The following is a 13,363-nucleotide window of genomic DNA, read 5'->3' on the forward strand; positions in this document are numbered from 1 at the left end:
ATTGAAACTTTAAAAACACTTTAAAATAACAATATGTCTTTTTAAGTTTTTATCTCAAGAACAAAATGAATATTCTAGCGGTACTAATTTCATTTTAAATAACGCTAAAAACTAAACAATTTATCTCCACATCATCACGTTAAAAAAATTACTTTATCAAAAGTTATAATCCATTAAAGTACAAAATATATTAAAAATTAAAAAAAAAAAGTTTTGGTTTGTGTATAATATCTCAAGAAACAAAAAAAAAATATAAAATGTTATAATATTCAAAATATAAAGAATAAGATTTCAATAGGGATCTTTTTTTGATTTTAATAATAAATAATGTTTTCAAAACTTTATTAGTTTTTAAAAATTTGTGTAATTTAAAGCTTGAATTCAAGATTTCATATCTGAATTAAAAATTATTTGCATCACAACTGTTTTTTCCAATTTTTATCTTTAGGTTGAATTTCAATTTAAATAAACACCAAACAATTATTTTACTGCAGATTCTAATGTTGTATTTCGAACTAAAATAAATTTAAGTAAAAATGTTTACTATCAAAAAAAAAATTAATTACATTTTATCTTAAAAAAGTTTATTTAAAAATTAAAAAAATCGAAAAACATTTACACAAATCATTCCTCGTATGTGTAGGATTATTATATTTTAACCACATAACTGTGGGGAAATAAGCCAGAGGAACCATTTTTTTCACCGTAACACCAACCTAAATCATCAGGTCCTGAAAGAACTTCTAGAGTTTCCCCTTTTATTAATGGAATTTCATCATCTTCAATTGGTGTGTAGTCATAAAGAACTTTTGCTGTGTAACGAAAATGCATTTCCTGGGTAGATAAAGAATTTATTGATCCGTTATCATTGAAATTAGTAGGTGTATGTGAAGTTATTTCACTTTTTTGTTCAATATTAGTTGTCCTTTCAGGAGTTGGCATAGGAAATGGATCCTTGAAAGGTGATTTATTTAAATTTTGTTTATTTATTTTTGGAGAAGAAATTTTACTTCTTGGACTTTTTGGTGATTTATTTTCTTCATTTAATATATATTCACTTTTACACAATCTATTTCTTTGTTCGCTTATACGATTATTTTCAGGAGATTTAAATGAGCACGAGTAGTCATTTGATGTAGTTAATTCAGCAGAGGAATGTCTTATTGTAGTATTATCTTTCACTGTATTATTTGTTTTATCGCGAATTCGCACATTAACTTCATCATCTTTAGTAATTTTTTTTGTTAGAATAACTCCTGCATTCTCTTTTTGTGTATCGCGTTTAGATGATATTTGTCGTAATTCAGGTTTATATTCTTCATATGTTGGCCATTGATGAATACAATCAGGACCATACTTGGTTGACCATTCTTTAAGATCTTGATTAAATACATCAGTAGTATTATTACTAAATGTATTTTCAAGTTTTTCATGTATTTGAACTAATTTCCTTGGATTAACAAGATCTACCAAGATCTTTTGTGTTCCACTTAACATTTCATTTATAAATTTCATCCTTTTCAATTCCATTCCTTGACATTTTTCAAAAACAAATTGCATATTTTCCAGGTAAACACTTCTGTAATCTGAAATTTCTTTTAAATTTTTTTCATAAATTCCTTTGTACTTCTGTACATCTTCTTGACACCTCATTAGTCTTTCTCGTGCTTTATCAACATAATCAGATGACAATGAAGTATCATTTTGTTGTGCCTGTAAAACTTGATTGGCTGATTTTTGTTGTTTACAAGCATTATGATAATTCTTTTTAGCTGATTCAACTTTTTCATATAATTTTTTCCAGTTTCTTTGAGCCTTTTCAAAACCTTCTTCAACTTCACGAATTTCTTTAATTCCGCGAAATGTTGATGAATGATGATTTTCTTTTTTAAAAAGTGCAATTGTTTTAACAATTTCATCTCCAAATCTTTCTTTCATATCATAATGAACTTTTGATAACTCTTTACTTTCTTCAAGTATACCATTGAAACCATTTTTTAACGTTCCTTCCGTAATATCTTTATCTACATATCTAAAAAATAAATATATAAAAAAAAAATTATGACAACAAAACAGCATACCCAGTCCATTTAGAATTCCATATTTGTAACATTTTTATATACTTATTTTCTAATTCAATTCTTTCTTTTATCATTTTTATAAATTCCTCCAACTGATCCATACCATCTTTAATCCGTTTAATATTTGGTTTATAACCTCCTATATCATAGAAAGTTGTAAATGGTGGATTTGATATACTTAAAGTTGACATCCTTTCACCAATTTCTGTATTTTCACCTTTTTGATTTTCTTTTAAATATGACTTCTAAAAAAAAAATAATAACAGAAATGAAATAAATGTAACAAACATATTTATTTGAAATTAACCAATTAAATAATAATGTCATAAAGTACAAATACAACTCTTACTAAGAAACAGTGGTATAGGGTAGTTTTTTTTTGGAATTATAATACAAAATTCATGCATAATAATGCTAAAAGTTCTAATAAAAGTTTAATAAAACATTAATATATGAAAATATAAAAATTAATATGAGTTACAAACAAATAGTAAATTATATTTAGAGCTTCCAGCATATTTTAAAAAAAAAGTTTCAAAAGATAATGTTAGTTATTTATCTAATTTTAATATTAACAAATTAATTATATGTATTTTAGAATTATTTTGTCTCATATATCAATATTTACTGGAATTAAAAATTTTTTTTTATTGTACTTTAAAAAAAAAACATTGTATATAAATATATATATCTATAGTAATAAAAATTTAAATAAAATAAATTAGAAAAGAAAAAAAGTGGCGCGATTAACATTGGCATTATTATATACAGTCGGCAAGTATAATGCATTTACAAAACTTTTTTTTATTCCACCACGTTAAATATATTTTATTTCATAAATGAATAATAAATAATAATGCCTAAACATTAAAAGTGTGAATCTTAATTGTAAGTGTCATCAACCAAAATGACCATCATAAATTAATGAATTTACTTTAATATTATTTCTAAAAGATTATTTTAAAAATTAAGATAAATATATAAGAATTATTTTTATTATAAATAAAAGAGGAAGAAAATAGTGATGCATAATAATAATGAAAAAGTCAAATTGAATAGAAGTCATTATGTAAAAATTAATTATTTAATGTAAACAATTTTATTAAAAAGAACTATAAAAACAAGAAAAAATATAACTTATAACTATATTAAATTGAAAAAGTTTTATACATTTATATTATCTATATATATATAAAAATAAATATAAACAATGATAAACGTAATAAACTCTGAACCAGTGTTCTTAGTATTAACAATAACTTTAAATGTTAATCTTAAACTGCGCAAACATAATTTTATGAAAATAAATCGTTGAATATAGTTTAACAACAGGACAATTCTAACCTTGATAGGGTGGGGTTATTAATTTCAATCTCCTTCTCTTTTATAAGAGCTTAAATATAAAAGTAAACGAAAAAAAATTGAGTAATAATATTATCTTACAAAAAGATGTGTTATTTTTTCAAAAGATGATACAAAACAAGAGAATAATCTTACCTTATGACTACAAAACATGCTCCTAGTAACATATATATTTAATGTTTCATAGAAGTTATCATTTACAAAAGTATTATTAACTAGTCGTTTAAATATAGTGTGTTTTATAAATAAGACTTACTTTTAAAGTATTTCTTTTAACAATTTTATGATTTGTTATCAATAATGCAGCTATATTGAAACGTGAAAAATGTGAGCGTGATGATACAAAATTAGATGTTGGTACTATTGTAGATTGTAACGTCCGACCCATTATAGCATATGACTCACTAAAATATTATCAAAAAAAAAAGTTAATTTGTTTCAAAATAAATTGCTAGTAATTCATGCATAGAAATCATTAAAATATATTTATTACGTACGTTTTCTTTTGAAATATATTATTATACTAATATAAAAAAGACTTTTTTTATAATATAAAGTACTAGTATTTTAATAATGGCCAATAAAAATGTTTTAAAAGATTATTATAAAAAAAAAATTCATTTAACCATATTATTTTGAATTTATTGAATAAAAAGATCTTAAAATTTTTATTTATTAGTCTACAAAATCTTCTAATTATACCAAAATTATTTATCTAGAATAAAATATTTAATAAAAAAATAAAAATACTTACGATATTTTATGAAAAAATAAATTATTCGAATTTGTAATACAGTCATTGAAATAATTTAGGCATACATTTCCAATATTTTCAAAAAAAAAAATCTAATTCCATTACATTATATATATCTATAATATTACCAATATAAATTTCATATATAATTATAATCTTATCTATTTACAAAAAAAGTTTCTAAATCAGTTGTAAAGTTAAATAACTAAATTGAAATGAAGACAATCAAGTATTTAAGTTAATCTTTAGAAGAAAAACATTTTTCCAATTATTTTAAAATTTCTATTAAAAATTACCATCTAATAATAAAAAAACGTTAAAATAATTTTTTTAGTTTTAATTAATATAATTTTGTTAAATTATAAGTTTTCTAGCTTTTGCTCATATAATGAATAATTTAATTAGAAAAGTTGTAAGATATACTATAAATAATAATAGGCAATTTATTGTACGTTTTTGTTCTTCATCTTCTCCTAAACTAAGTCCCCGTCTTTCAATTTATTATACTTGTAAAGTTTGTAATCATAAACAGGTAATTATTATTATTATTATTATTATATAAATTTTTTATTAAAGGGACCAAAAGAATTTTCTAAAAATTCATACGAAAAAGGTGTTGTTATAGTAACTTGTGAATCTTGTTCAAATCATCATATAATAGCTGATAATCTTAATTGGTTTAGTGATCTTAACGGAAAGAAAAATATTGAAGAAATTTTAAAAGAAAAAGGTGAAATTGTTAAAAAAGGAATTGAATATAAATCATTTCAAAGTAAGGAAACAATTGAAATTGAAAACCAAGAAAAAAATGAATAAAGTACCATTATATTCTAATCATATTCCTTTAAATTATCTTCAAAAATTTATTCTTGCTGGAGGGTCTTCTGCTACAGCAATAACAAACCCACGAAGAGGTGATATGGTAGCAGCTATGGGAGAGGTTACTGCTATTCCAACAATTTTAAAAAAAATTTACACACGAATGGAGAATGATGTTGAGGGAAAAATAATTTTAGAAAAAAAACCTAGAGTTAATGAATTTACAGTTAATCGAGAATATTTACGTTCACTACCAGATGGAACTTTTGGAAGAGAATATGAAAGGTATATATATATATATATATATATATATATATATATATATAAAGTTATTTATTTTATTTTTTAGATTTCTTGAAAACTTAAAGACTAGTCCTGATAATCGTCCTCCTGTAAAATATATTGATGATGTAGAATTATTATATGTAATGCAAAGGTAAATTATTTCTTTATATTATTTTAATATAATTAATTAATGTTAAAAATAATTTTTATAGATATCGTGAAACTCATGATTTTACTCATACAATACTTGAAATGAAACCAAATATGCTTGGTGAAGTAACTGTTAAATATTTTGAGGCAATTCAATTAGGCTTACCAATGTGTATATCGGCAGCAATTTTCGGCAGTGCTCGGCTTGGTCCAAAGTAAGTTATTAAACTACCACAAATGTCAATTTAAATGGCATACATACATTAATAATTATGACTTCTTTTATTTCAAAATTTGATGTTATGCATGATTAAAAAAGTTTTCATATATATATAACTTTTTTTTTTCTAGACACCGTCAGTTATTCACTACTTCTTACTTACCATGGATAGTTGAGACAGCAATTAATTGCCGACTATTCATTGCTTTGGATTGGGAATCACGTTTTCATCATCCTATATGTAATATTCAAAAAGAATTAGGAATTCGTTCATTTTCTCTAAATAAATAATTATACACTTTTAATTTTAGTTGATATTACAAAAAATTTTTAATATTATGTGAAAAAAAAATTAGTTTATAATAAAGTTTTATTATTTTTTATTATGTAAATAATCATATATAACAAATTCAATTTTACTACATACCATTTATAATTTAATATTTTAAAAAATAAAAAATAAAACAAAATAATATGATCTACTATTATAAATATATTATATTGCTAAGAATATTTATGTATTAAGATTATACAAAAATGTGAAAATAATTACCATTTAAAAGTATATATTTTTTTAAATGAACTATTTTTTTTAATTATAACTATTTTCTAAAAAAATATTTTTTTAATTATTTAAGTATTGTTTTGTCAAGTGTTAACTTTTATTGTTTGACTTAATAAAGTAAAATTATCATTTTAAAAGTAATTACACTTGCTAAAATTATGTATTCATTAGCCATTCAACACATTATTTGTATTCATTAAACTGCCCTTATTCATTTATTATGGTTCTATAACTAATCTTCAGAATTAGAAATTTGTTGAAAAATTATAAAAATGTTAATATAGTTAATTTCCCTTAGCTCATTAAACCACACCTTATAAAGCATCCAACATTATATATGCTACAACAGTCTTCTATGTTGATAGTAATATATTTATGTCAAAATATTCATTTACAACTTTTTTTTTAAAATATTATTTAACATACTATAATATATATTACAAATTTTTTTTTAATTATAATTGATATTTTTATGCTTTAACACAAAACAATATATAAATTTTATTTTAGTAAATATTTAAAGAATAACATCAAAATATGAAAAAGATTTTTAATGATTCAGTTCAAATTCCAATTGTTGAGATGCCGCCTTTAATTGACTGGGAGCATTATAATGTTCGAGAATATATTTTAGTAAGTTGTATGAAAAAAAAAAACACTACAAAATATGTTTTTTTATATTTTATGATTGGCGAAAATATTTGAGTTATTATTTTGGTACAAATATAATTAGTCTGGTTTTCGAGACTTTTTTAATTATTATTATAATTTGTGATATTTAAAAAAAATACAAAATATATAAGTTGAAGTTCAACTTAATATTAGCAAAAATTTATTGTTTTTTAAAAAAAAATAATTTAAAAAAGGATTATTTATTATTATATAAATGAACTTAATACGATTATCCAGTAAAAAAACAATAATATTAGAATAATAAACTTATTACCGTATAAAAATTGAGTTTATTAAAAGTAAAAAAAAAAATAATAATTATGATAATAATATTAAATAAAGCAATATTAATAAATTATAGCTTGTTTTTTTTATTTCAGTACATTTAAAAAACATTAAAATATTTTCAATTTTTAATATTATATTTAATTTGTATTTAAACTTATTAATTATGTCTTATAACTTTTAATCTTACAAATTATTTTCTTTTTTTTTTCTTTCTAGATATATTCGGCTCTTTTTCTAATTGGAGTATGTGGGAATGTATCAGTTATAACTTTAATAAGATTAGTTCATACTTCTTTACCATATGATAATACAGTAATTTATATTTTATTTTTGTCAATTGTTGACTTAGTATCAATAGCTCCATTACCATTAATTATTCTTGATCAAATGCTTGGTTTTTGGATTTTTAATACACCAGTATGTAAAGTTTATAGATGTATGGAACATGCTGGAAGAGCTTTATCAACATTTGTTTTAACTGAAATGGCATTTGATAGATATTTACTTGTATGTTATCCATATAAAAAAAGAAGTCGTAATACTGTTATTAAAACATTAATTTGTTTAACAATTTTTGCATTATTTTTACTATCTCCAGTTATTTATGTTTCCAGTAAAATATCTATTATTCTTCAAGAAACTGTTGTTGATGAACCACCAAGAATAATAAGAATGCGAATATTTAAATGTATGGCAAATTTTACAGATAACCAACAATTAATCTTTGTTTCATATATGTTTCTCCTAGCTTTTGCTGCTCCAATGTTTCTTATCATATTATTTTATAGTTTAATGATAAAAAGATTAGTTGAAAGAAGTCGTGTTTTATCTTCATCATCAGTTCCTGTAAATAGAATTGCCTTTTATACAATAACAATATCCATATTTTATCTTATATGTTATTTACCGTACTGGATTTCACATTTATATGCACGTTTTCGTGGATCGTCAGATACAGAATTTGATGAAAATGGGGATGGTTTATATGGATGGATGAATGATAATAATAATATTGATGGAGGAATGTTTTTTAACTCTCCAAATGTAACAAAATATTATTTTATAAGAATAATGTATGGTATTCATGCATTACCATTTGTTAACTCATCCTTAAATTGGTTTTTTTATGGATTATTAAATAGTCAATTGATAAGAAAGACAAATCGAACAAATCAAAAAGGAGTTACAGCAACAACATCTGAAAGATTTTTATCATTGAAAAGGCAGATTAAAATGGATAATGAAGAAAGTTCTATGAATTCAGATAATGCAAAAGAGGAAGACAAGTTTTTCCTCAAAACTCAATGTTCTTTAGATACATTTTTATAAATACTTTTAATTATTCTTTTAACATAGTTATATTTTATTCATTACAAAAAAAGCAGTAAATGATGTAATGTTGCTTACTATTATATTTACTTTTTATTTTTTTTTAATAAATAATTTTTATATTCTAATACTTCATAATAATATTATACATTCTGATAAATATTTCACCAATCATATTAACATCAAATTTATAAATTTATTTGTTAACTCAAGCATTAAAATTATCAGATCTTGACAACTTTATATTATATTAAATTAAATATGTATAAAGTAACTTTTTATTATTGATGGGATAATTTATGCTTCATAAAGTTAAAGTAAAATAGTTGAAAAAAGTTAATAACTTTTTTTTTCATAAATTAATTTAAATTTAATATTAATTAAAATAAATTATATATGAAGTGTAATATATTTTACATACCTTATATTAACTTCCTTAAAAATATACGCAAAAACATAATAAAAATGTTGAATAAAAAAAAATAATAAACTTTAAAAATGAATATTTAATTGTATTTTTTTCTTAATTTACATAAATAAATTTTTTTTATTAAAATATTTATAAAAAAATATTAATGTTAAGATATTTTTTAAAGTAAAATTAAATTGATATTAAATAAATGTATTAAAAAGTTAATATTTAATTATAAAATATAAAAAAAAAATGCCTGATTTTTTAATTTTCTTAAATAATATATTTTATTTATTTTAAAATTCTCGGCGCGAAAATCAAACAACGTATCCTTTATTCCAAAAGTGTTTTATAAAATCAAGGTACAATTCTGGCTCTAATTTATTTTTCTTTAATTATTAATAAATAGTTTACATTATATTGTTTAGTTTAAAATGAATTGTAAGTTTATATCTTTTTTTTATTTAATATTTTTTTAGCACAAGGTTTTGCCAATAGACAATTTTTTACAACAAAACCTAAGAAAGAGCAGAAGCCATGTTATTTTGCAGTAGGTGAAGTATTGGATTCACCTCAAGCTAAAGTTTTTGTGTCAGGAATAACAAAACTAATAAGTGATGAAATTTTAAAAAAGATATTTGAACAATGTGGTGAAATATTTAAATGGAAACGTACCGAAGGAGCTGATGGAAATTTACAATCATTTTTATTTTGTGAATATGTTGATGCACAGTCATCTGTAAAAGCAGTAAAATTTTTAAATAATTTTAAACTTGGTGATAGAAGATTAATTGTAAAAATGGATGATAAAACTAAGAAAAATATTATTGAGTATCTTAGGAATTCTCAAAAACCTGATGATTTGAAACCAATAAAAATAAATGAAGATGGTCTTCCTATTTTTGATAATGATAGAAAGGCAAGAGAAGAAGTTGAAGATAATGTTGTAGCTATTATTAGGGGACATTATCCAGAATTTATAAAAATGCCTTTAGCTGAGGATAATGAGAGTAGCAAAGATGATACACATGAAGATGTTTCAAGAGAAAAAAGAGAGGAAGAATCTGTTTGTCGTGATGTAAGGATAATTTAAATTTCTAAATTTTTTTATTATTTTAGGAAGGTGAAATGTCTGGAAGAGAATCTGCATTATCAAATTCTAAAAAGGACAGTGAACGCAGACATGGATATGATAGCTCTTCCCCGGAATCAAATCAAAGTAGTCCAGTTTCAACTAGTAAAAAAAATAAAGATAGTAGTCGACGTTCTAGAAGTTCTTCTAGAAAAAGGGAGGCTGAAGATAGTGATGAAGAATATGAAAGAAGGAAACTGAAACAAATAATGAAAGAAAAGGAAGAAGAGTATCAAAAACGTTTAAGACGATGGGAGGAAAGAGAGGAAAGGCAGGCTAAAGCATATAAAGCTGAAGAAAGATTTAATATGGAAATGAGTAAAAAAAAGAAGAAAAATATAAGTAAAATGCTTAGATTTTTGGAGGATTACGATGATGAAAAAGACGATGACAAGTATTATAATGTACATACAATGAATAAAATTCGTAGAGAATATGATAAACAAAAAGATGGTGATTTAAAGGATAAGGAACGAGAGGAAAGAGAGATTAAAGAATTACGTAAAATTGCCTCATCTCATTCTAAGACTACTAATGATTCAACAACTATTTCTGATGATGATATGGAAGTCGACAATCATGAAGGAAAATCTTCAAAAAATTTAATTGTTGAACAGGTAACACCTGATTCAAGAGTTTCCCCTTCAAACGGTAGTTGTGAAAATAATGATAACTCTACTTTAAGTGATAATGGAGAAAAAAAACCAGCTATATGCCTTAATTTGAATGTAAATAATAAAAGAGTACAAAATGAAGCCTTTGATATCGCAGATGATGAGGATGATGACGGGCCAAAACTTGAAATTAAAAAAAAATTAAAAATCTTTGAGGTGACGCATGAAGAAAGAATGCAAACTATGACAGTTGAAGAAAAAGAAGTTCTAATAAAAAGTATTGTTAACAACATTCCAAAAGATAAAGAAGAATTATTTAAAACTCCAGTTTTGTGGGAACTAATTGATAAAGATACTATTGAAAAGAAAATAAAACCTTATGTAGATACAAAAATTCAAGAATATCTAGGAGACAAAGAAGAAAGTTTAACAGCATTTATTCTCGAAAAAATTACTAACCAATCAAAACCTGACGATTTGCTTAATGATATAAAACTTGTCCTTGAAGAGGATGCAGAGGTATTTACAATAAAATTATGGAGACTAATTATTTATGAAATAGAAGCAAAAAAAATTGGAATTGTATAAAATATTCATTAATCAATTATTAAAAAAATAGTATTCTACTTTATCATTTTACTGTCTTTCTGGCATATTCAGCAAAATATTTCTTTTTCCAGTCACTAGCAGTGATTTTTCTTGCCTGTAACGTCCTCGACTTTGAATGAGGTTTCGTCTGATTTTTAGAGTCATAGTTTACTGGATCACCTCCAATGCCATACAATTTATTTGAGATATCTTGTAAAATCCCAACATCAAGGACTTCTGAATTTTGCCACGATGTTACAACACTTAAAACTTTTTTCCTTAATTCCTCTTTACTCTTTTGGTTTTCCATATTATCAATTGTAAGTTTTATTTTACCCACTATTATATCAACATTGTCCATGATCTCAATAAAATATTTTTCAAACTTTGACGAACTACTACCGCCCTCTTTGTAATTTCGAATTAAATCTGAGATCAAAAACCAAGTATTAAGAATATTTACATAATTCTTTGAAGATTCCAAAAATGAAATAATACATTTAACAACTTCCTTCGCTTCATTTGCGTGATTTCCACAGAAGTGAAGTAAGTTAACGACGGAAGTATTTTCTAGATTTCCTGAAGACAACATCACCAGAAAATCATCCTTATCTTTTTTCAAAAGCATTCCACTATCTCTTAATTCCCTTGAAGACATTTCTTTATAATTGTATGCAGTATGATATAAAAATTCAGGCATCTCATTAAAAGTTTTTATTTTTGAATTTGGTGGAATCCAAACTGGACCATCTTTAAATATTCTATAATATTCAGTCATCCAGTCGTCAAAAGTATCGCCATTCATAATGGAAAAAGCTTTCCAAATAAAGTAGTTCGATTCAACTGTTCCATGTGTAAACAAATTTAAAAAAAATGGACGATGCCTATCATTAAACGGAAGATCATCTATTAACTTTTTGATCTGCGCAAGAAAACTTTCTATTCTTGATTTATTTTCAATACAATCAACAATAAATTTATCTATTAATTGTTTGTGTAATTTATTTACAGGTTCACAAACTGGTACAACAGAGCTTAATGTTAGTGTTTTCAATCTATCTACATAATGTTCAGAATTAAAATTTGTCTCTGTTGATGTAAGAAGTGTAGTTCCAAACTCCTTAAATTTATTTTCAGCTTTTGGTAGAGGATTAGCACTAAAAGGCATTTTCCTTTCCAATCTAAATTTATATATTTCTAAAGGACGAGGCCAATAAATCTAAATAAATTTATTGTATTTAAATTGTGTTTACTATAAACATACTATACTATTGTATGGTTGTGCACTAGCAAAAGATATTTTAATAGGAGAATTATCAAAAAGTTCATTATTCATTCCAAGTAATGCCCTTTCAGCATCTTTTCTTGATGCAAATTGAACAAAAGCACAACGTTTTACATTTTTCACCTGATTACGTGGTGGTTCTAAAATCTTAATTTGAACTAAAGGTCCATAAGATCCAAATGTTTCTTTTATTTTATTTTGATTAATTCGATCAGGTAATCCTTGAACATAAAGATTAGCTGTCGTTGATTCATCAGGAATTGATTTCTTTGAATTGTTTCTGGATATAGCAATTGCTTTTGATACATTAGCAACAGGATTACTAGTATTCGATGTAATACCTTCACGTAATCCATTATTTTCATTCATAATCTCTATATAACTATTCTGCTTTTTATCCTTTGGTTTATGACGATATTTAGAGTTATCAGTATTTTCATCAAATGCAACTTGTACATCTGATGACGAGTCATCACCTATTGTTATATACTCACGTAAATTTGAATTTTCTAGTAATAAAAAAGATTAAATACAGAGGAAAAAAAATAGTTTTCTAAACAAGCCTACGCTTATTAAGAAATATTATTACTTTCTGAGTCCCCATTTATTGTTCCAGCTTTTAAAAAAGTCATCTTAGATTTCTTAAAACTACTGTGTTCATCATTGACAATCTTTAACTGTTGGGCTAATTCATTAGCTTCTTTATCTTTATCCTCTTTGCTGCGTTTACGTTTACCATTCATAGTGAGAAAAAAAATATATTTATAACTACAAAAAAAAATGTGTGATAAAAGGATAACGAACAAC

At 23.7% G+C, this 13,363-nt stretch overlaps 5 protein-coding genes across 5 annotated transcripts; 3 read left to right on the forward strand and 2 right to left on the reverse strand.

Moving 5' to 3' along the window:
* Positions 1-480: 480 nt before the first annotated feature.
* Positions 481-3,831, reverse strand: SRAE_1000128200 (FCH domain and SH3 domain-containing protein; the record flags this gene model as incomplete). Its single annotated transcript, XM_024648217.1, has 5 exons — positions 481-515; positions 567-573; positions 661-2,032; positions 2,082-2,326; positions 3,700-3,831. The coding sequence occupies 5 exons, from the start codon at positions 3,829-3,831 to the stop codon at positions 481-483; spliced, it is 1,791 nt and encodes a 596-aa protein (XP_024502218.1).
* Positions 3,832-4,585: 754 nt separating this feature from the next.
* SRAE_1000128300 (Ubiquinone biosynthesis protein COQ4 homolog, mitochondrial) lies at positions 4,586-5,962 on the forward strand (the record flags this gene model as incomplete). Its single annotated transcript, XM_024648219.1, has 6 exons — positions 4,586-4,729; positions 4,774-4,969; positions 5,016-5,301; positions 5,366-5,452; positions 5,514-5,666; positions 5,803-5,962. The coding sequence occupies 6 exons, from the start codon at positions 4,586-4,588 to the stop codon at positions 5,960-5,962; spliced, it is 1,026 nt and encodes a 341-aa protein (XP_024502219.1).
* Positions 5,963-6,773: 811 nt separating this feature from the next.
* Positions 6,774-8,525, forward strand: SRAE_1000128400 (G protein-coupled receptor, rhodopsin-like family and GPCR, rhodopsin-like, 7TM domain-containing protein; the record flags this gene model as incomplete). The annotated part of the gene is made up of 2 exons (XM_024648220.1): positions 6,774-6,869; positions 7,413-8,525. The coding sequence occupies 2 exons, from the start codon at positions 6,774-6,776 to the stop codon at positions 8,523-8,525; spliced, it is 1,209 nt and encodes a 402-aa protein (XP_024502220.1).
* Positions 8,526-9,371: 846 nt separating this feature from the next.
* On the forward strand, positions 9,372-11,271 carry SRAE_1000128500 (RNA-binding protein 25; the record flags this gene model as incomplete). The annotated part of the gene is made up of 3 exons (XM_024648221.1): positions 9,372-9,378; positions 9,417-10,015; positions 10,057-11,271. The coding sequence occupies 3 exons, from the start codon at positions 9,372-9,374 to the stop codon at positions 11,269-11,271; spliced, it is 1,821 nt and encodes a 606-aa protein (XP_024502221.1).
* Positions 11,272-11,314: 43 nt separating this feature from the next.
* On the reverse strand, positions 11,315-13,299 carry SRAE_1000128600 (RNA recognition motif domain and CID domain and Nucleotide-binding, alpha-beta plait domain-containing protein; the record flags this gene model as incomplete). Its single annotated transcript, XM_024648222.1, has 3 exons — positions 11,315-12,490; positions 12,536-13,065; positions 13,146-13,299. 3 exons carry the CDS (start codon positions 13,297-13,299, stop codon positions 11,315-11,317), a joined length of 1,860 nt encoding a protein of 619 aa, XP_024502222.1.
* Positions 13,300-13,363: the final 64 nt, after the last annotated feature.

This window comes from Strongyloides ratti (assembly GCF_001040885.1).
Source record: "Strongyloides ratti genome assembly S_ratti_ED321, chromosome : 1".
Taxonomy (NCBI): domain Eukaryota; kingdom Metazoa; phylum Nematoda; class Chromadorea; order Rhabditida; family Strongyloididae; genus Strongyloides; species Strongyloides ratti.